This window comes from Prinia subflava, chromosome 11 (genome assembly GCF_021018805.1).
Source record: "Prinia subflava isolate CZ2003 ecotype Zambia chromosome 11, Cam_Psub_1.2, whole genome shotgun sequence".
Classification (NCBI taxonomy): domain Eukaryota; kingdom Metazoa; phylum Chordata; class Aves; order Passeriformes; family Cisticolidae; genus Prinia; species Prinia subflava.
In genome coordinates this window covers 15,512,678-15,533,872 of record NC_086257.1, presented here as the reverse complement: position 1 = coordinate 15,533,872, position 21,195 = coordinate 15,512,678, and the positions used below count along the sequence as shown (strand labels likewise).

The window sequence follows — 21,195 nt, the reverse complement described above, 5'->3', positions numbered from 1 at the left end:
TGTGAAAGACTACAGCAAAGCCTTAGGACATGTACATAAACCATGTCAAATGGGTGCATCAAAGAAACGTGATCTTGGAGAGGTATTTGCCATAAGAACTCAAAGTCCACTTGTGTCGAGTTTGCCTAGGGTTAGGAAGGCAGTCACTGGAGGGTGGTAGTATTTTCCATTCTTCTCATCACCTCTCAAGGTCTCACTTGACTCTTCTTAGAGCTTCACTGCTCACTGGTTGTGAAGGTCACACCAGCACCATGCACAGGATTCCCAGTGCTCAGAGGTGTTCCTGAAGCTTTGTGATGAAGGTCGGGAGTCAGTTTACTGCTGGGGGGTTTTAGGGAGGAGCTTTATTGGGCTGTTTAGTATTGCAGGAGTTAAATTCAGAGAGATTGTTGTGCATATCAGCAATGACTAAGGGAGTTCCAAATTCTGAAGGACTCCCAGTTCCCCAAATCATGTAATTTGCCATATGAAGTAAAATTGATGAGAATAAGTAGTACCAAATGGGAAAGGCATCCCAGGAGAGCTTGTCCTGAGTTTATCAGTACCTATGGCACTTCCTATGTTTGGTTAAAACCTCTAATGAGACCTGAATTTTGACATTATACCCACTTTGGAAGGCCACAAGAAGTAGAAGAGCATGGCTAGAAGTCATGTACCATAAATGAAGAAATAAATTCATTTAACCTTCAGAGGTGAGCAGTGCCAAGAAAAACAAGCAGCTTTGGGAGCAAATTTCTCTGGTCAGCTTCAGTCACTGCATTTGACTAATTACAAGACTGGAGGTGATGAGGACAAAGTGAAGAACTGTATTACAGCAGGGCATTTGAGGTTTGCAATTTGGGGAATTTCATGCAGAAAAATGAAGACAAATCGGCTTAGAGGAGAGACATCCAGACATGTAGGTTGCAGCTCTAACAGAAAGGGACAATGGTTGGCATAATTATTGCATTGTGAAGGATGTCCCCTTCCTTTAGTTCTTAAGCTGTTCTTTAAAATTCATTTGCAAGGTTATGTAAAGTCAAAACTTTTCTCTTTGAGTTCTTTTACTTAGGTGGAAGAGAGAATGGGGAGAGGATGCAGTTTGCCTTTCTACACTTAGAGACAAACTTGAGTTATCAAGGGAAGGTGATGGTTGTATTGTGTATCAGAGAAAAGCCCCAACACTTTCAGTCACATGCACTGTAAACAAACAAGGTCCTAATTCCCTATATCTGGTCAATATATCTGATCAATCTCTTGGCCTCAGGAGTGATGGTTCACTGTGCACGGGTGATACTAAGACAGAACATCACAGACCTACATCAAGCCAGTGAATTTAGGAAGGCGTGGGATGGAAGACAGAGCAGACAGTCTGTAAGCACAGACGGTTGTTGCTCATTTTTTGTTAAACACTGTTGCTACCCACTACGAAGCATTAGCTTAATTAACTCAGGGACAAAATCTTCTGTCTTGGCAAAGTCCATCAACATCCAAGGAGTATTTGGTCCATGCTACAAATATGAAAATGGAACGAAGATTTATTTGGCTACAGTCTAATCACAGAAAAGCCAGCCTGTCTCAGAGATGAATGTACTAACAATTTCATAAGTTGACAAATTGGTACTCTACCCTTCCATTGCTTATCAGATGTAAGGATAAATTGACTTGAAACCCTCAGTTTTTTACCTTCGCTTCTCAAAGGTGAATGACATCCTGTAATTAAAAGCAAAAACAAGCTCTTATGCCCACACATTTGAAAAAAGAAAAGGGCTGTGAAAAAACCTTGTCAGGCTGTTATTACTGCATGGTATTATCTGCTATTGATATTCCTAGTCTGACATTTTTAGATAATGCGGTCTCAGCTTGGGATTCGTGGATTCCAGTTCCTCTGCTGTGGTGTATTCTTTCATGGTTAGAATTTTCTGAACTTACAGCATTAAGATCGTCCTAATGATAGAAGCGGAGCACACTGTTTGCCTTATTTATGCAGTGTGATTTCACTCTTTGCTCTTAATGCTATTTATCATGGTTAGTCTGGTTTTATCCTCTGCCTTCAAAAGTAGGTGATGACTAATGCTTCCAAGGAAGGAAGGATAACAGAATCTCAGGCATCCACAGCTGATTTCAGTCAGGTTTTTGTTTTTGATATTATTCATCATTTTACCTCTTCTATTTTAAGTTACTATTCTTAGAAATGGTCTTACACTATCAGCCACCATTTCAGAAAAGGTAGCTGGAAAATTGAAGAGAGTTTGGAGTAAACATACATAAAAGAGTCAAGAGAAATCTGCCCTTTACAAGGAGTTTAATTGATGCTTAATTTAAATGTTTTGGTTTGATTTAAACAATGATCTGGCTGCATTCTGAAAGGATCTACATAAAGAAGAGAGGCAAGCCTGTAATGCAGATGACAGGACCATAACAAAATGCAATGATTGGAAGAGGATCTAGCTAAATTTTAAGCCAGACATAAAGGAGAAGCTGTAATTATGATTCCTAATTTTTTTGTCCATACAATTTACCTAATGCTGTATTGGGTTCTCCAACACATGCATTGTTTCAGTTGAGGCTATGTGTGCTTTATAACTAATATTCTTCAGCTCAGCAGTTTTGCAGAGCAGTAGTTGGGGATGGTTCAGGGTTAGTCCAGATGATCAATGAGAGCCTTTCAAAGCAGTGACATAGAGAAGATTTAAGGGATTTTTGGGAGGGGGGGTGGATGAGACAGTGAATTTGGGAAGGGGGTGTTGCCAGAGTGGTCAGTGAGTAAGGAGTCACAGAAAAAGCTTGTGGCAGTCAGATCAGGAATGGAGCTGTGAGTTAAGGCATGGCTGTGGGAGGGTGGCAGGCAGACACGCAGAAGGCTTCAGCCAGGACAGAGGGAGGTGTGGCACTGACAGGGAAGCAAGAGGTGGCTGTCCCTCTGGGAGGATCCCCAGGGACACGGGCTCTGCTGACAAAGGTTTTCCCAACCTTGCTGCGTTAACTGTTGCGTGGCTGGATCTACCCAGGTTTGCCAGGAGGGGCTGGTTGAACTCAGACAGTGCCTGACTTGCTTGGAGCAGAAATGTGGGGGCAGCTGTAGATTTAATCTGTAGGTTAATGTTTCAGTGAAAAATAACTTTTAAGGAAAGAAAATAGCTCAAAAGTGAAATGTGTGTTTGCTGGCTGTGTTGCTGGCTAGCCAGAAAAGCACTGCTGTTACCTCTTGGGTGTTCCTGTCCAAGTGCAGGCACCACAATAACACTCAGGCAGTGACATATGTAAGAGTAAGTTTAGAGTAAGGGAATTAGCTATAGTCCCACGCTTTCCTGTGCTATTTTGATTACTTGTCCACATCACAAAATGTTCTGCTCCAAAGAAGCTTCTGATGGAAAACCAGGCAGTATTGCAGGGAGTGGAGAGAGAGCACTGATGGCTTTGTCTGAATTAGCCAGGGTGCTCCACAATGGAGAAGTCTGCTGAGAGGTGGGGGGCTGTGCTTGTCTGCAAGCCACTGTCTCTTACGTTTTTGCTTACTTTTGGTCTTTTACTAGCTGACAAAATAGAGGGAAAATAATAGCAAACCCAGAACTTTAGCTTTAGTTTTCTAAAAGAAATTAATTAATTTTCTTTTTCTGTGATCTTGTGGAGTAGTTAGGCTAAATTTAATTGAGGCTGGGGAACTGGGGCTGGAACAGATGAGGAAAAGGGAACTTGCTGAAAACACTGTCAAGGCACGGATAGCAAAAACGAGTGGCAGTAAATGCATAACAGAAAATGAGATGGGGAGAAAGAGGAAGAGAAAAGGCTAAGAGGGAAACAATTAGAAAATACCACCGTGGCCAAAACAAAGGCGTTAGAGGTTAGCTGAGAGGGAGCTGTGTGCCAGCTTACAGTCAGCAGCTGAGTTACAGCACTGTAGCCTCCCCACTCCCAAGCTGTCCACAGGAGCAGTCTGCTTTTTAAGCTGATTCCTTGAAATTCTCTCATTGTCTTCAGCTGTCCTCGGTGCTGTGCAACCTGGCTACTGAAGCAGACATTCTTGGTTTGTGCATCACACATCCCATCCCTGTCATCAGCCTAGCAGACCATGAGAGTTCACTGGGACCAGAGCATGCTGCCTGGGGGCTGGTTAAGGAGCATTCCAGAACAGCAGTGGTGATCATCTAGTCAGTACTGGCATGTTTTTTTTCTTTTGAATCAGTGTAGAGGTTATGTCCAGGGTCTGAGGGTGCTTCACTGCAGCAGGAGGCTCTTTCATATGAGATGTCAAGCCAGAGGCTGAAAACCTGTCAGAATTAAATTCCAAGATGCTTTTAGCAATGGGTAAGGTACAGTCATCTTTGGATATAATAACTCTGCAGAGTGCAGGCTTGTCCTGTTTAGCTCTTAAGACTGGCTGCCCTCATTGCTTTCTGCCCTTAAGACTAGGGAGTTGCCTGAGTTTTATTGCTGCTTTTACAGTTTTGAAGGATGTAGGAGGAGGAGACAGCAATGTATATCAATCTTACTTCTGGAGTGACAGTCATTTTCCAGGTCCATAGGGGCTGGTGTTGGTAATGGGAAGTGCCAGGCAGTGGGACCGTGGTTTGTGTGCCCTCAGCTCCCACCCGTTGTGACTGGTTTCCTCTCCTGCCTTGTGGGGAGGACCTGCCTTTCACTTCTTGCTTTCAGAATGATACTCTGCACTCTAGCTGTGGGTTGGACAACAGGCTGTGAGGGAGGAAAGTCATGTCCTTGCAGCTGAGCCTTGGATACATCTCCGGGCTGCTCCTGGCATGCTCCTGTCTGCCTCATTTCTAGCCAGCTCCAGTGTCTCCCTTTCCCTGGGATTGGATTCCTAGTGCAGCAGGCTCAATTCCTAGTGGTAGGAATTGTGAAACCATTGCCTGCACATCAAGCAGTCAGACTGCATGGCCAGGAAGAAACAGAACTGTTGGGACTGATGTTTGGCACTTGCCAGTTCCTCTCTCACACAAGTAGTGATGCAGGTGGAAGATGACCAGAATTTGGGTAGACAATTTGAGACATTGCGTCTCAAAGTAGAAATTACTCCTTGAGTGGGAAACTGTTTCCTGAAGTAAATTTACTGGTTGGAATAAGGACACCTGTATATCCATCAGTTTTAACAGTCATTGCTCTTAGCCAAAGGTACTGACCCTGCACTACCACGTGGAGCCCTTGGTCCTCTCTCTTACACTGATACTTTTCCATGATGAACCCAAATCTTTCCTGCCTGGGTCATAGCTGGTTTTGGTAGCCTTAAGGAATTCTGACACCAAAGCAGTGCATGGGTAGAAGTGACAAGGTGCTCAAGAACTGCAAAATTAGCATTGACTCTTGTCCGTGAGGGATCTTCATTTCTCCATCAAATCTCAAATCCAGCTCCATGGGACCATCTGATGGACTATCATGGCTACCCAGTGAGTGTGGTTTGTGTGTGGTGAAAAGCACTTGTTCATTGGAATTAACAGGATTTTTATGGGCAACATTTTCAGCAGCATCTGAACCCAGTTCTCAAAAGTGATGTAGGCTTTTAAGAGGCCAAAGCCAAGATTTTCATAAATAAGTAATGATTTGGGCTGCCTCTGTTTTTTGTTATACAAGTCTAAAAGGAGCCTGGTTGTCAGGGGTTGTGAGATTCTGGCATTTATTCAAAATTGACATGCTTTTAAAATGTCTTAAGCTGGGCATTCAGAAATGGAGGCATCAAGAATGATTAGCTACTTTTGAAATCTGTTTTCTTAAAAGTCTGAATGAAAATCACTGGGGCATGGGGTCCTAAACGACGTGAAAAAGTGCTAAAAGTGTATTTTGGAAGTGTGTGTGCCTATCTGTGACTAGAGTTGTCCCCAGAGCACCTGCACTGTTGTACATTAATGTACTCAAAAAGGCCTAACAGGGAAAGGCAAATATATCAGTACTGTGCTGAATGCAGGGTGGGATTGATGGGCTGCTTCAGGGTATAAACCTGTCTGTGCTCTGCTTTGAAAAGGAAAATAGCAAGGATTTTTACAGGTACCAACAAAAATCTGATCAGTAATTCTGACCTGCTGGGGAGAGAGAGAAAAATTTGCATTTAAAATCCTATACATTAGGAACAACACATTTAAAGTTAAGCATGCACCGGTTAAACATGTTTTGAAGGGTTTTGTAGATTTGATTTCATAAACCAGAAAAACTGTAGGATTGCAGCTGTTACTTCCCCAACCTAAACTCCTAATTTCATGTGTGACTCTCTTTGTGTCTCCTCTCAGACCTGAATCATGTCCCACCCATCCTGGCTGCCACCCAAGAGTACCAACGAGCCTCTCGGTCACGTTACTGCAAGGATGGAGACCACACACACCTTTGGGACTCCCAGCATCTCCGTGTCCACCCAGCAGACCCCAAAGAAGTTTGCACCTGTGGTCGCCCCCAAACCAAAGTACAACCCATACAAACAACCAGGAGGGGATGGTGAGTATTTATTTTTTAGGAAGAACCACAACTGCTTAGTTCAGAGGAACTGACTGCTAACACAGGCTGTTCTTGATTTGCTCTTGGTTGGTGAGTTTGTGGGAGCCTCCCTTTTTCAGGTCATTCAAATAGAGAAGAAAGTGAAGGTATCTCTTCCCCTTGCTCTGGCTAGCTACCGTCCTGAAAGGTGCAGGCTGAGAGAGGACACAAGGACAGATCTTTCTTGGTTTTAATTGAAACAGATGTCCTATGTCCAAGGCTGGTACTTTTCAAGGGGTTTTGCTTGTTTGGTCCCTGCTGGCATGTGATAATTCAAGGAACTTGGGCTCAAAAACACCTTCAGTATTGGTTCTTTCACACCAGCGCAGTGGAAATGCTTTACAAACAAGGGATTGATCTGTGCAAATAGAAGTATAATTGGGGGTGGTAGGGCATAAATTTGGCCAGTGAATCTAGAAGTGTTTTCTCTCCAGTCTCCTGGCTGAATTGTTTTACTTTTGTTCTTTCCCTCTACTATGGAACACTCTTGAATATGAAATAATTGGGAAGGTATTTAGATGACCATTGCAATTGCCTCTGGAGCTGTTATGTCAGCAAAACAAATGCCTTCCAATCACTGTGTGTCAGCCTTCCTCCACTTCTTGCTGTGAAAGTCCTCCTGTCTTGATGTAGTTGAGCATCAAGCATGAGATTTGGGTTCCTGGCTTGTGGACACCTGGAGGGAGAGAGTTCCCAGGAGCAGGAGTGCATGGCTGGGAGCACCTCTGGAACTTGCAAGTTGGAGCACCTGAGATGCCCCTGGCTGACAATGGAGAGTTTGTGATGGAACTGCAGCAGAAACAAGTGAAGGCCAAGGATTTTAGGAGAGAGTAGTAGCTGTTTTGGCAGAGCATGACATTTCTGTTCCTGGTGATGTACTGTAGGTATAAATGGGGAGAAGTTCTTCCCCTCCTCCTCTCCAACCTTTCTCCAAAGAAAAGCTCAGCTGTACTCAAGAAAATTGCCAAACCAGCTTTTGTATTTGGTTTTTGATGCTCTGCATTTTTCCTTCACCACTTTTTTCCTCTTTTGTGTTGAGTACAATAAGATAAATATCACCTGTATATTTTTTCCTCTTTCTGCTCTATCTTCCTGAAAGCGTATGCATTTTCAGGAATGCTACAGAGTAATGGAAAAGAGAAAGAAAAACAAAGCAGCATATTAAATCTTACACTTGAGTGATTTTCTAAAGTTAAGGACATTTTATAGGAAAATTGGAAAACCTGATGAGTGTTTTGGGTATTTTTGTCTGGCGCTCTAACTTCGGAGAATTCAGAACGAAAAAAGAAAATGTGTTGGAGGGGGAAAGGCGAAGTCATATGCACCTGTTCTGCTGCCTTCAGTAACAAAACTTAGTGAGAAATAGGAGGAGAAAGACATTTGGAATTTAAAAAGTAAAAAATTAATCCATTTCTGAAATGCAAAGAAAATGTCACCTTCAAGTCAAGTGGTAATTGTTATTTTTCTAATTCTCTTGCAATTAAAAATAATAATGGAACATAGCCCTTTTGTCCCTAGGAAATCAATTTTTGATCAGTAAGTACTTCTTGTGTTAGAAAGGTCAGTATGTCTTAATTGTCAGTGTTTTAGTGATTGTAGATCTGATTGTATATGACTCAGGTACACTATTCTTTTCTAAAAAAATTCTGTGTTTCTTGTCATTTGGGGAAGGAGGTTTTCCCAAAGAGCAGAGCAGGCACTGCAGGCTGAGAAGGGAGACAAGACACTCAAACATTTCTTGTGCAACCCAGAGTACCTGGTCCTGCAGGCAGGCATTGCTGGGTCTGCTGGAAACCACGAGACAGTTGGGAGCTCCCAGGGGACTTTGTCAGTGCCAGTCCCTTGCCTTGTCTGATGCTGGACTTTTAAGAGATCCCATCAGTTTATGACAGGCCTGGAAGAGCTAAGGATTGGCCAGGACCTGGCCAGAGGTAGGCTTAGTGATGTGACACCCTGCCTGCAGCTTTAGCCAGTCCACTTCCAGAAGGTGACACGCTGCTGGTTGCTGTCAGCAGCCCGTGCAAAGCATCACCCATCCGTGTATAACCCTGAGAACATGAGGCTTCTGGGATCTGGCAGGCGAGGGCTGGGGGGACAGAAATAGTCAGCCCAATGTGCTTCATTCACTTTCTGTGGCTCCCTTCTCTCTTCCAGGCTCACTAACTGTTTTTTGAAATGATCTCCCTGATTTCTGTAGCAGTAATTCAGCCTGGGAGATGGCTCCAGGCTCCACTGGTTCCCTGTTACAGGGGCACTGCCATCCTGCCTCAATTTGTCCTCCGTTGCATGCAGGTCTTGCCCACCTGGTTAGCTGTGAGTGTGTAGGTAGGGGAGTGGCAGCATCCCCTCCAAACCCTGGTGTGTTTTCATCCCTCCTACCCTTCCAGAGCTGCTTATCTGGAGGCACATGGAGTTCCCATGCATCCTTCTGCTGGAGATGAGTGGGAGCAACAGCACTGCTCCAGGGAAAGGTTGTCCTGGGGCTTTTATTGGTCAAGAAGTGGCTGTGCTCATCACAGCCTTGGCTGCCCCAGCACTGTCACTGGAATTGGCTCCCTGCAGCCTTCGTAGTATCTGGAATCTCTCTGGGAGACTGGCAAATTCTGTTCCTGGTAATTTCCTCAGCTCATTGCTGTTAATGTTTAGGAACGTGCATCCTCTGGCCTTGTGGTTCTGATTGGTGTTTTGTAGGTGTGTTGTTTGTGCTTAGAGAGTCTGTCCAGCTGATCACATTTATGTTTTTATTTCTTGATCATATTGAAAGCAGAGGGGAAAGACACTGGAGTGGCAGACTGTGGAGCAGGTGCTGTTGTACTCCCCTCTCTCTCCCATCTCCTGCTAAAGCATTTCCTTAGTCTCACATTGACTTCGATTTTATTTTTTTATTTCCTGACACCTGCACAAAACTCAGCCAGAAGGTGCTGATTAAAAGCTGCTTAATGGAACTTAAACAGAAGTTAGAAATGGTTACATGATTGAAAAAAAGTGAAATGGCCACAGCCAACAGTTTATAAACCAGGAGCATTTCACTGTGAATTGAAGCACTCAAGGCATGTGTTTAGACCACTGAAGTAGCAATTTTCCTGGTGCTGCCAGCCCTCTCCTCACTGTTTGCTATGCTGAGTTGCTGCAGCTTGTTTCAGACCAGATTTATCCACTCATCAAAGCAGAGACCGTGTCTTGCTCTTGCAGGGATCTGCTTGGGGGCCTCTGGGTATGACTGCAGTAGTGGTAGAAGTAATGATCATAATCGAAATCATCATCAATAAGACCTGAGCCCTGCTTAGCATTCTGCACGGGTCTCTGCGTGCAGGCAGCCCAAGAAGCAGGCACAGCCTGTTTGTATAGGTCCTACAAACACCTGCTGTGCTCTGGGCTGGGTTTCTGGAGGATTTGGTGCTGCCACTACCCACTGTGGTGGTTTGCAGGGGATTAACCTTGCCTGATCCTGGGAGATGTGAGCACCACAGTTCCTGGGAAGTGCTGGTGCTCATCATCTTACAGAACTTTGTATTTACCCCACAGAGGGAGCAGAGGAGAGCTGTTCAAGCTTGGGGAAGATGTTTATCTATAAGGTGAACAATTGTGCATTGACAGGAGGTGTGGATGCTGAGGAATTAGGCTGGAAATCAAAATTAGATGTCCAGACATCTGAGCAGCAGCTCCAGGAGTTTAACTGGGGTCAGAGGTGGTCCTTGGATGGAGCTAGATGTGTTTGAAGTTTGAGAGCATCTTCTCTTCATGCTGGGAGAAGATGAGTCCTGAGATGCATGAGGCATTAACCAGCCATGGGTCCTGACAGTCTGCTTCTTATATGTTTGGCTTCTTTCTCCATGCTCATGTGTTTTGTGTTGCCTGCCCCTCCCTCTGTTTCTCAGTAGACCCTGTCCAGCAATGTGCACAATGGGTTTTGTCCTACACAAAATATATCTTAAAGAAACTAAGATCTTTTTTCTGAGGAGTTGGTATTAATTTTGTTTCATTTAAAAGCACTGGGTGTGCCATCATTTAAAGTGCTCAGGGTTAGGTTGGGCTTTGAGCAACCTGATTTGGTGAAAGATATCCCAGCTGATGGCAGGAGCTTTGGATTGTATTGTTTTTCAAGGTCTTTCCAATCTAAACCTTTCTGTTGCCCTTCCTCCTTTCCCTGCCACTTACTTCTCTCTTGCTCTCCAGCTTTTAGATTTAAATTGGTATTTCAGCATCTTCAACAGAGCTGGAGCCTTAGGGAAACACTGCCACACAGCTGTTCCCATCTATGCTGGGCTCAGGAAGATAGAAAGGATTTAAAGCTTGCAGATGAAGCAAATTCCATCCTTGCCTTAGTTCCAGAAAATGGGGCCTCACTCTGCAGGGCAGACTAAGGAGGCATCTGATGTGGGGTGAGGTTGGTGATAGCTCATCTGCTGGCTTTGTGCCTGCTCCTGTTGGGCTGGTGCTGCTGGAGTGGCACTGAACTGGGGGTTTCAGAAATGTGTAAAAATCTGTTGTCAGTCAGAGATCCTCAGAAGAGCCTGAGTCAGGGCCACTGGATGGCTTGGCAGCAGTGAGTGACAAAATTTGTTGTCTGAGTTGCCTTTTCGTTTGTATCCTTTCGGTTTGAATCTTGTTTTTGTAACCACAAAAGTCCTTTTCCCCTTGCCTTTCCCCCTTGTCTCCAAATAAACCTCTGCAAGTCCAGCAGAAACAAGACTGTGCTGAAACAGGTGGATCACGATGGTGAGCTGGGGAGGCTCAGCTGGATTTCAGGGCTGGGCTTTCCAGGCCAGCATTTATGAGCACTGGTGCAGCTCCCCGGGGTTTGAATACACCTCCTCTGCCACTGTGTGCAGTCACTTGAAGGATGATTTTATGGTGGTAGGGAAGGAAATGAGTCCATCCTTGCCTACCAGGAAGTGCCAGATCATTGAACGGCTCCCAGGGGTCTCCTGCTCCTGCAAAGATGACTCTTTCCACTCTCAAAAAAACAAATCTGTCCTATTCTTGCAATGTCTGTTGTTCATATGAACAGGACCATGTGTTTTTCTCAAGCTGCCTAAGACAGACTCAGATGCTGCACTGCCAGCCCTGGTCAGAAAGGGATGTTCAAGCAACATCCCTCACAGGGCAGTCACTCTGCTTGTGGGACTCCCCAGTGTCACACTCTGGGGCTCTCAGGACATGCTTTACAAAATTAGCCACTTTAGTTTATGCTGTTGAGTACTTTTAAATTCAGTATTTATTAGTGCTGATGTCTTTACTTGTAATTGCCATCCTTGGTGAATATAGTATCTGCAGAAACACTTAATATGCATTTAAGAATGGAAACTAAACAAAATAATGAGACTCAGAGCAATCTCCTCCTTTCTCCTTCCTTTCCATGGGCACCTTTCAGATATGGTGAACAACAGGTCTCATGTGAAGACCTCTGAGATCTTGCTTTTTTAAAAAAACATCTCCTTCCATTTACCTTGGTTGAGGCAGTTGGGTAAGTGACTCATGAGACAAGGCAAATCAGCAGGACCAGCTCCAGGGCAAGGCTGTGTCATGAACACCAGTGTGTGTTCTTGAACCCAGCTGATGCAGGTCTCCTAGAGCTTGACTCTCTGTGCCCTTCTCATCTTCATGGGTGTGGAGGCTGTTGAGCCCTGGCAAGTTATGTTCTGCTATGTCTGTAGGCGACTGGGAGCATGAACTATCAGGCTGTTTGTTGTTTTTCTATTGTGGTTTTTTGTTTGGTTTTTTTTTTTCTTTTTTCAAGGCAGATATACCTAATGGGTTTTGTTTACAGCAGCTGCTATCAGTAGCTCTGTCTTAACTTTTGAAGCTTGGGTATGGATTTATTGGACTAGACACCCTGTGTTATAGCTGTGCTGTTCTCTGCTCTGCAGTCTTTGACAGTTCGTAGAAGCCGACAAGGTCCAGAGTCTATTCATTATTTGTATTGAGAGCCCTGAAAGAATAAATTCAAGCTGACCTGAAAGATTCTGTGGTTTTTCTAGGTTTGTTTTTTTTTTTTCCTGGTTGTCTGTGCTGGTTCTGTTGCGTAGCAGGAGGAATTCTCACTAGTGGAAGGGCTGTGTTGGCTGCGAGGCAGAGGGATGTTGTACCTGCTCCTTGGAGTATCTCAGGAGCTTTTGCAGTGCTGTGCTGGTTGTTGGAGGAAGGCTGGGGTGCAGGCACAGTGAGCTGTCTCACCCATTCTCCTGTGGTGGTTCTGTGTGTGCATTGTTCAACACTAACATGAGATAATGCAATTATCCAGAACTGGGCAGCAGCAGGAGTTGGATGTCCTGCACATGTTAGGAGTTATGTTTGTGGACCATTGCTGCTGCCCAAATGAGGTGTGGGAACACATCTGAATTGAGTCCTGGGAGTACCAGAGCATTTCCAATGGGATCTGCTGGTCCCTCTCTTGCTCCTCATCTCTGCTACTAGCTGAAAAAAAAAATCATTGGTGCTTCATGGGGGAGAGTGTCTCAGTGGTGGGACAAAAAGATAGGCTGAGAAGTGCTCTACCACTCTTCTGGTCCCATCAAATGCAATTGATGCTGTGGTCCCATCCCTCACAGGAGCTCATGGAGTTGAAAAATGTGGTGTGGATAAAGAGGTAACCTTACTGCTGCAAATCATCCCGACTGGGCCTGACCACAGCCCCTGTGTCAGTGCTTATTTCTTAGAAAAAGCTTTTTTTGAGTGCATATTATAGACTTTTCAAGTCTTTCTTAATCCTTCCCTCATTTTTTTGTGTGTTTCTTGTGCTGAATGAGATGCAGCAGATGAAGCAATACTTTATTCATTAGTGACAGAGCTGCATCGTCCACAGGCTCTTACAAAATGCAGCTGGTGAAAATGATCTTGAAGCTCCAGGCCTCTTTGTGGTCGGCTTGCTACCTTCACACAAGAGCATTTAAAGCACAAAGGAAGCCCCTGAATGCTGCAGAAGGAGTGGGAAAGCAGGGGTGCCTTGTTAAGGAGTAGCTGTTAACTAGTTTGGGGCACTCTTTTGGAAGTGTCCGCTGATTTCTCTCAAAGGACATCCTTGCTCCTGTTGGTTAAGAACCGAGTGAAACCAGTTGGAAATGAATGGTGGTTCTCATTTGTATAAAACTGGATTTAAGCTGCCCCAAGCAAACTGGGCCATGTTGAAGAGGCATGAGACCAAGCTGGTGCCTTTGTGCCTGGGCAGCGTCGCTCCACTCAATAACTTCTGAGTTACAGGGATAGGGATTTCTGCCCAGCACAGTAACCAGTGTCAGGACCAGTGTGAATAAACTGCCTCTGTGTGGGGCCTTCTGTCTTGTTAGCAGTATTCCCAAAAGATGTTTTGTTGGATAACAAGGTCCACATCTGCTTCTTTTTTCTTTTTTTTTCTGAGACAAATACATAGAACTGTTTCTTGCCTTTGCTCTCAAGATGAGCATTTTCTTTTTCGAAATACCACCTCAGAGAAAGGCCCTGGTAAAAATGCAGCATAAAACAAGTGCATAAAAACTGTTATTGAACCAGCATACTTATCTGTAGTTCACAAAATGTCAAGTCAAGCCACCAAGTTTTATTAAGCATTCTGACTGTGTTTTGTTAGAATTACAAATATTAAATTTTCACAGGCTCTGGAACACATTGCTTCTTATTTGGGAACTACTTGAAGTAGTGCCTAGCCTTGGGTTTCATTCTGGTGAGTGAGCTTATATTTTCTCAGTTATTTGGTTTCATAAAGCAAACATTGCACTTCTCAGCAGGTAGATTCTTAATTTTTTTCTGCCTTGACTATTTTTTGTCATTTTCTTTTCTCCTGTCTGTCGGTTCTTCCAAGATACTATATTTAATTTTTCCACTTCATTATTTCAAACATCAAATAGTGATTCATCTTAGCAGTGGCCTGTTCTGTGAACCACAATAGTTTGGGTAGAATAAAGAAAAAGGGCAAAAAAGGGAAGGGAAAAAGAGAAAGAGAAGACATTTCTGACACACTGAGATGGAAGGGAACCATCATTTAATAACTTGAATTGCAAACATCTGTCATCGACCATATCAAACCTTCTGTTAAAAAGATAATGTTTGTCCTGTATGTAGTTTTACAGGGCTGTGGTGCCCAGTCAAAGCAAGAGAGCAATGCTAATGCAGAAATTGCTTGAATTCAAGCAGGCAGCACTTGTCCCTTTTATTTTAATCTGAAATGTTAACATCCTCCAGATGCTAGTCTGTTAAATAATAACAATTGCTGTACGACAGTTACAGTCAGGTTTTTTTGCCCTTCTTCACACAATACTGCTCTTCTACTCACTGAAAACTATTATAGTAAAGGATTATATGTATGCTTTTTCTTTTCTCTGCCTAAAGCTTTTTTATTTTGCCAGGCTGAGTCCTGCTAAATCAGAGCAACCAGTAAATGTCTATAGGATTATATTACAGGTTGGTGTAATAAAAGGTTGGAGGAATGAATGAGCAACTCTTGAGGCCACAGAATCTCTGCTTGTGGCCAAAGAGCAGGCATTTCTAGCAGTGAATCCTACACAATTACAATTTTGACTAAATATACAAGGCCTGAAATGTTTGTTGCTAAGCAAAGCATGTTTAGATGGCCTTGGCACAGGGATTGAGGCTCCATGAGCAGGACTGAGAATCCTGTGGCTCTGCTTGGCCTGGGGAGGGTGATTTTGCAGGAGGTAAGAAGGGATCTGCTCTAGTTCCTCATAAGCAGTGAGTTAATTTTCTACTATCTGAAAATTCCCCTTCTGTCTTCTTCTTTAACCAGCACGCACACTGCAAAGTCATAGCTGTGGAGGACAGTGCAGACATGCTCCAGGGGCTCGACTGGGGATTTACCCAAACTATTCGAGGAGCTGAAGTGCAAAAGACTCACATGTCTCTTCCAGTTCTTAATTCCTGTGATGACAGTGACTAAGGAAAGGTTTTGGTTTCATCTAGACATGACCCAAATCATAAAGCCAAGCCTGGTGTTAAGGGCTGGTGGGTAGAAATTGCACTGTCATGACAGCTGGCATTTGTAGCGTCAAGCATTGAATTTATGGGAAATGACATGGAGATTAGGAAGGAACCTGTGCTCTGGTGTCTTGACATCTGGGTCACCTCTGTTACAAGGCCTCCTTCTGAAGTTTTATCAACTGGTGTTTCTGAATACTCTACACTACCTGTGGTGTGAAGGTCTGCCCAGGGGTTCTGCCACAGGAGTTATCCTGAGTGAGCTGGTGGGAGGAGAGGAGACCCTCAAGAGTATGAAAATGGTACCAAAACAGTGTGGGTAAACACAATCTTTCAAATGTGGTTTAATAGAAGAAAATACAGAAGTTTGGAATTTATGTTATGAAAAGGGAACGTGATGAGGGTTGAATTCTTACTAAGTGGAGACTGATAGTCTCTGAGATTGGTGGCCCCATTCTTAGAAAACCAGTTCTTTGGTAGTAACCAACAAAATCAACTTTCCTCAACTTTTTGCCCCATGCCCCAAGCTTCCTATTACCTATCTCTTCCACTGGCTCCATCCCCTATTCTTTTTTGCAGAGAACAGTGCCAGGCTGTGGTTGCTTCTGTATGAACTCTTAGGCATCCAAGTAGCTTCCTTGGGACCGCTGGACACCTACAATTGGATTTATATCCATCTGCTTTCCTTATCCAGAGGAACCCATGTCATCTCTTTGCGGGACCAGCTCACCTTTTAGCCCCTCAAGTGTCACGATCAGCTTTACAACATGCATTCAGACCCTTCAAGGGAATGTTCTGACCCAAACTGCACTATGTATTTTCAAAGTTTATTTTTCAAGAGGGTGAGAAGGAGTAATCATTGTTCCAGGCCACTTCTTGGGAAGGGTAAGAAAAGGAAGGTTTCTCAGTGAGGATCCATTAACACCGTTATGGCTGTCAGACAGTGAAGCACAGGAGGTAAAAGTCCATTCTTCTCCCTTCCCAGTCCTGTGATTTAAAATGTTTGAACGTGCACTTCAGAAGCTGGGGAAGTAGAAGCCCCCAGTTGTGCCTGGAAGCTCTCCAAAGGCCGTGGCGAGCGCAGGGGCTGCGGAGTGTTAATACAGTCCATCATTTGGTAACGAGCCCGATGCTCTTGTACGAGCCGTGTCAGGCTGTTGTCTGCACGCTGTCTTTGCTGATCACAGTAATCGGGTCATAAGAGAGGGAGAAGTAATAGCGCGTCTCTTAGCAACCAGCCCCAGGAGAAAGAGAAAATTACTCAAACAGACTATCCAGCCAGGGAAGTAGAAAGATGAAATTTTCTGAAAGTCTGTTGGAAAGTGCTCAGGGACATAATTCTTTTATGTGTGAGATCCTTACAGGCTGGATCCAATGGTATCAGACGCTTTTTTTGTTGTTGTTGTCTTTCTGGTAAACTTTTATTTTTAATTTGCCTCAGAAAAAAAAAAAAGGGGGAGGGAGAACCCTGTGAAACAGACACATTTCGAAAACAAAAGGGACAGATTTTGTATTTTTGACAATGCCAAGGAGAAGGGAGGCAGGGGAGGTCAGTGTGTCTCAGCAGGAGATGAGGGGAGCCTCTTATCTCTGCACGAGTGCTTTGAATGCTTCCCATGTCAGTGCGAGCCGAAGCACATTGCTGTATCTGCCAGTGCTGCAGTGGCATGTGCAAAACAAACTTGCTGGGTCTCCATTGCATTGCACAGGGTGTCATGTCTCAGTGAGACATGAGTGTCACAGACTGATCTGTGATGATCGACAGCTTGGCAGAGAGCTGGACCTGAGCTGCCCTCCCAGTGGCCATGCTGGGAGAGCCTGGCTGAGAGGCCAGGCAGAGCAGATACTGCTTCAGTTCCTGCCAGCAGCCCTTTTCTTGTTATCCTGGTGTTTTGTCCTCATCTAAGCTACTGGTTTGTGTAAGACATGTAGGGAAACATCTTTGAGGCCTTCAAAGACCATTTGGCCAATGTTGGTCCCAGGCCTCAGAGGATGGGCAGTGGTAGGAGCAGTCTGGAAGTCACAGTAGTACATTGAAGCATTTGCAGCTTGTGTATGGGACAAGTTTGTGTGCTTGTATCTTATACTTTAGAAAATTTATTTTTCATTCCAAAAGTTGTACTTCTGTGGTCAGCTAGTCTACATCCTCTCCAATGGGATATGCTGGCTGCTTAGGGAAAGGGACCAAGCCTGACATGGTCTGCCCACCCTTGCTAAGCAAGAGCATAAATCTGTGTGTGTTTATGCAAAGAAAGGGAAATACTCTAAAATGGTTGTGAGTGCTCAGGTTTGTAGTTGCATCCTTAAAACTATTGCAGGGACATAATCTTTCTGAAAGCTTGGCTTAGTCCCTGGCTTTGAGGAGAGATAAGGGCACTGTCCAGTGGGGGGAACAGGCACTGATCCAGGTACTAGTTTGTGCCCTTCTTCTGCCTTTGTGTGCTCTGTGATACCAGGTCATGTCTAGTTTGTGCGGGGGACCAGCTCACTTCTGCAGTTGCTAGTTTGGCTATCAGTAACAGGTCTACTTGCAGATTCATGGGGTTCACTGAAGGGTGCAGCCATTCCCCCAAACTGGGATCCTGGACAATTGGGTAAAAGGTTCAGGCTGATCCGGACTGCTGTGATTGAGCTGTTGTTGGTATCTGGGTTCATTCAAGTCTTGCTGAAGTTTTTGGAGACAAGACTGACTTCAATGTCTGGAAATAATCTGTAGAAGAGAGAAGAAAACCCCCAACCCTGCAGAATGTATACCTTAGGAACAACATCTACTACTGTCAATGAAAACTGTGATAAGGAACAATATCAATTGTGACTTCTTCCAAGAAAATCATAGAGGCTGCTGCGTTGCTGTCTTGTCAAAAAGAAGAAAGACTTTTTTCCTTAAAAGTTTAGTAACTGAAGACGTTGCTTGCTATTTTTGTGAGTACCAGTAAGTGCTGTTTCCTGGAAATTTTCCCCCAGCTCTATAAATACCACCCCAGGGCTTACAGAAGTGACTCAGTTTGGGAAGTCAACACCATGCACTTCCTCAGCACAGCCTGGCAGACCCCCAGCCAGAGCGCACAACTTCTGCAAAACTGCTAATTGGTTGTTAATCTGCAGTACAGTTGGGCTGCTTCTTGAAAACTGAATTCCTGTTGCTCTTTCTGACCTTCCTGTCATGTTAGAGATGATGGCATGGGGGGCAGAAGAGGCTGAAGCACAGTTTGAGTCTGGAAAGTTGTAATTGGTATTTTGAGGTGCCACCTTTCCTCTGGATAACAAGCTCATCGAATGACCCCAACTGACAGATAGATGAAATGCTCCTAATTGCCATATCTCACTGTCTTGGGACCAAGATTATCTCACAGACCTTGCTTTTGTAATTGGGTCCTTTCTTCCTTCCCATTACACTTTTGACATCACTTTTGTACCAACTGGGCACAAATAGAGCCATTTGTAATTCTTTGTGTGGTGCCCAAGGAGAAATAGAACCTGGCTTAGTGAATTAATTCTGCAGGCACAGGGGGAAAATTACACTGGGATCTCAGGTCTGACACAGCTGTCTTATGTAAGAGTCAATTTATAAAGACAAGAGGCAATGCATGAGGGAAGTATGAGTTGGGTAAAATCACAGCTGGTCTACATCTCCACTGGTATCAGCATGGGTAGGGTACATTGCAGTCGTACCAGATAATGCATGAAGCACTGCAGTATCTTCATCAGCTTAGTCTATTCAATAACTTAAATTTGAATTAAATTCACAGTTGATCTCTTCTTGTTAACCCATCCCTGCCCACAGTGACCCTGCAGATTCTGACACTGTAACCCTTTTCTACAGCCAAAAAATCAGTTGGGTTTGTAACAGGAGAATACTTGCCCGATTTCTCTTGGTGCATCAGGCACTCAGCCTGTGTGTGTGTAAAAATGGGACATAGGCCCTCAAGAGGGAGAGGTGACCTTTTGGCAGCAGGAGGGGGTTGGGCTGGTGGATCTCTGCCTGCCACATCTCTAGGTTTTGTGCAATTGTTTGCATCCCTTATTGGGGTCAAGAGTCTTTCAGTCTTAGCTGCAGGAACAATTGGTTTGGCTGAACCTGAAAACTTGTGATATTTAAAACATTTCTCCATGCCAGTAAATCATACTTATTGGATAGACAGAAAATACTTTAAATTTAGCAGCTAATCAAACACAAGGGATGTGATGCGTGACCGCAGCTGAGATATTTCCTGCAAACAGAATTGGACGTTTTAAACAAGAAATCTCTCAATCACCATGATTCCATTCTGAGTATATGGTGTTTTCCTGAGATATCATGGAGACAAGCTAATGGAGGGTCCATTTGCCTTTTTATGCTTTCTTATGTGGGAAGACCATTATAATATTCCTGTTTCTGGTGCACATTTAGCACTGCCTCTTTGCATCCAAAAGTGCTCTGGGTAATGATCCCCTTTGCCTCAGTGAGAATGTGTTTTGTAACTGCAGTAGGGAAACAAATAAAAAAGAAATAAAGTAGCAGGGTGACTATTTTGGGAGATGAGCTTTCGCTTGGTATGTTGATTTTCCAAAGAGATATGGCACATCCAGTACCTCGTGTAAGTTGACCATCCAGCATGGCATGGGACTGTGGAGCGGGAATATTCCATTTTAAGACTCTCTTGGGCAAGACATGGGCTCATGTTTGATGAATGTTGCCAACTATTTGAAGTGCTGTGAATTCGACCTGTGAAACTGGAGGCGGAGGTGACACAAGTAGGAGAATCTGGACCTAAATGTCAGGGCCTAAAGATCACTTTCCATCAGAGCAAAGTGCAGTTGTCACCACAAATGTGGGGCTGCAGGAAGGGCATTGTGAGTCTCCCTGTCCATTTGATCTACTGCTACTTGACCAAATATGCTTAGTTTACACTAAGTCCAGAGTGTTTTTTTTCCTGAAAACTTATCTAGCAAATGTGGTTCTGATCTTAGGACTGAAACTCCCCTTTTTTGGCTTCTTTTTTGTTTTTTTTTTTTTTTTGTTTTTTCCCTGTGGTCCAAAAGATGTGAAGAAGTTTCTGGGCATTTGGACAGTGACTTGAGATGAAACTGAAATCAGAGCTTTCTCTTGTAGCAGTTCTGGCTCTGTCATGCCCAGAGTAATGAAAGCTCTTTATGAGAGGAGCTGGAAGACTCATGAGGCATGAGAAGGAACAGGAAAATGCATCTTATTTCTCTAAGCATTTAATTGCGAAATCTTTTCACTACTTATTAAAATGATTAGTCAAGGCTATTGGAAGGCAGTGAATGTCTATTTGTGGGAACTAGGGAAGGTTCGATCGTGTCAGATTTCTTACCTCCTTGTTTTCCTTCTCTATTGCAAATGGTAAATGATTAAAAAGAGGGCGTGTTTTGAAAAGAAGATTTCTAAAGAGAGCTTGGAGCATTTTGTCCTTGTTTGTTAATTATTTTGTATGGAATAATCACCATTTGCAAGTGGCCAAGAAACAACAAAGCATTTGTTTTCTGCTCCCAGTGCTTTAGCATGCTGTTTGGGAATGGAATCTTGGTTTTATCTGGTTGTCCCTCACTCAGTGGTACTGCAGGGCACATTTCCCTCTGACACTTGCTCAGCCCAGTTGCTGCTTGGTTAGGTCAGTGATGGCTCCTCTGGGAGCATTTGTATAGAGGAAGACCTGAAGCTCACTTCTTGTCAGGGGTGGCCCACTAGAGCTGAGAAAAGGCACAGCCTGCAAAGAAATAAAACACTTTTAGCTCAAGCACCAGTAGTTTCAGTCTTTTTTGGGAATAATCTGCACCAGGACACAAATGTGTTTACTGTGAAAATGTCAG

General features: G+C 44.0%; 1 protein-coding gene across 5 annotated transcripts in view; it reads left to right on the top strand.

Moving 5' to 3' along the window:
- The window catches only part of LPP (LIM domain containing preferred translocation partner in lipoma), a 331,696-nt gene that overhangs the window by 110,186 nt on the left and 200,315 nt on the right, over positions 1-21,195 (top strand). For all 5 annotated transcript variants that reach the window (XM_063408794.1, XM_063408791.1, XM_063408795.1 and 2 more), the window contains one exon: positions 6,219-6,420. In XM_063408794.1, coding sequence (XP_063264864.1) covers positions 6,228-6,420 — 193 coding nt within the window. In that variant the 5' untranslated portion in view covers positions 6,219-6,227. The remainder of the gene's footprint in view (positions 1-6,218; positions 6,421-21,195) is intronic.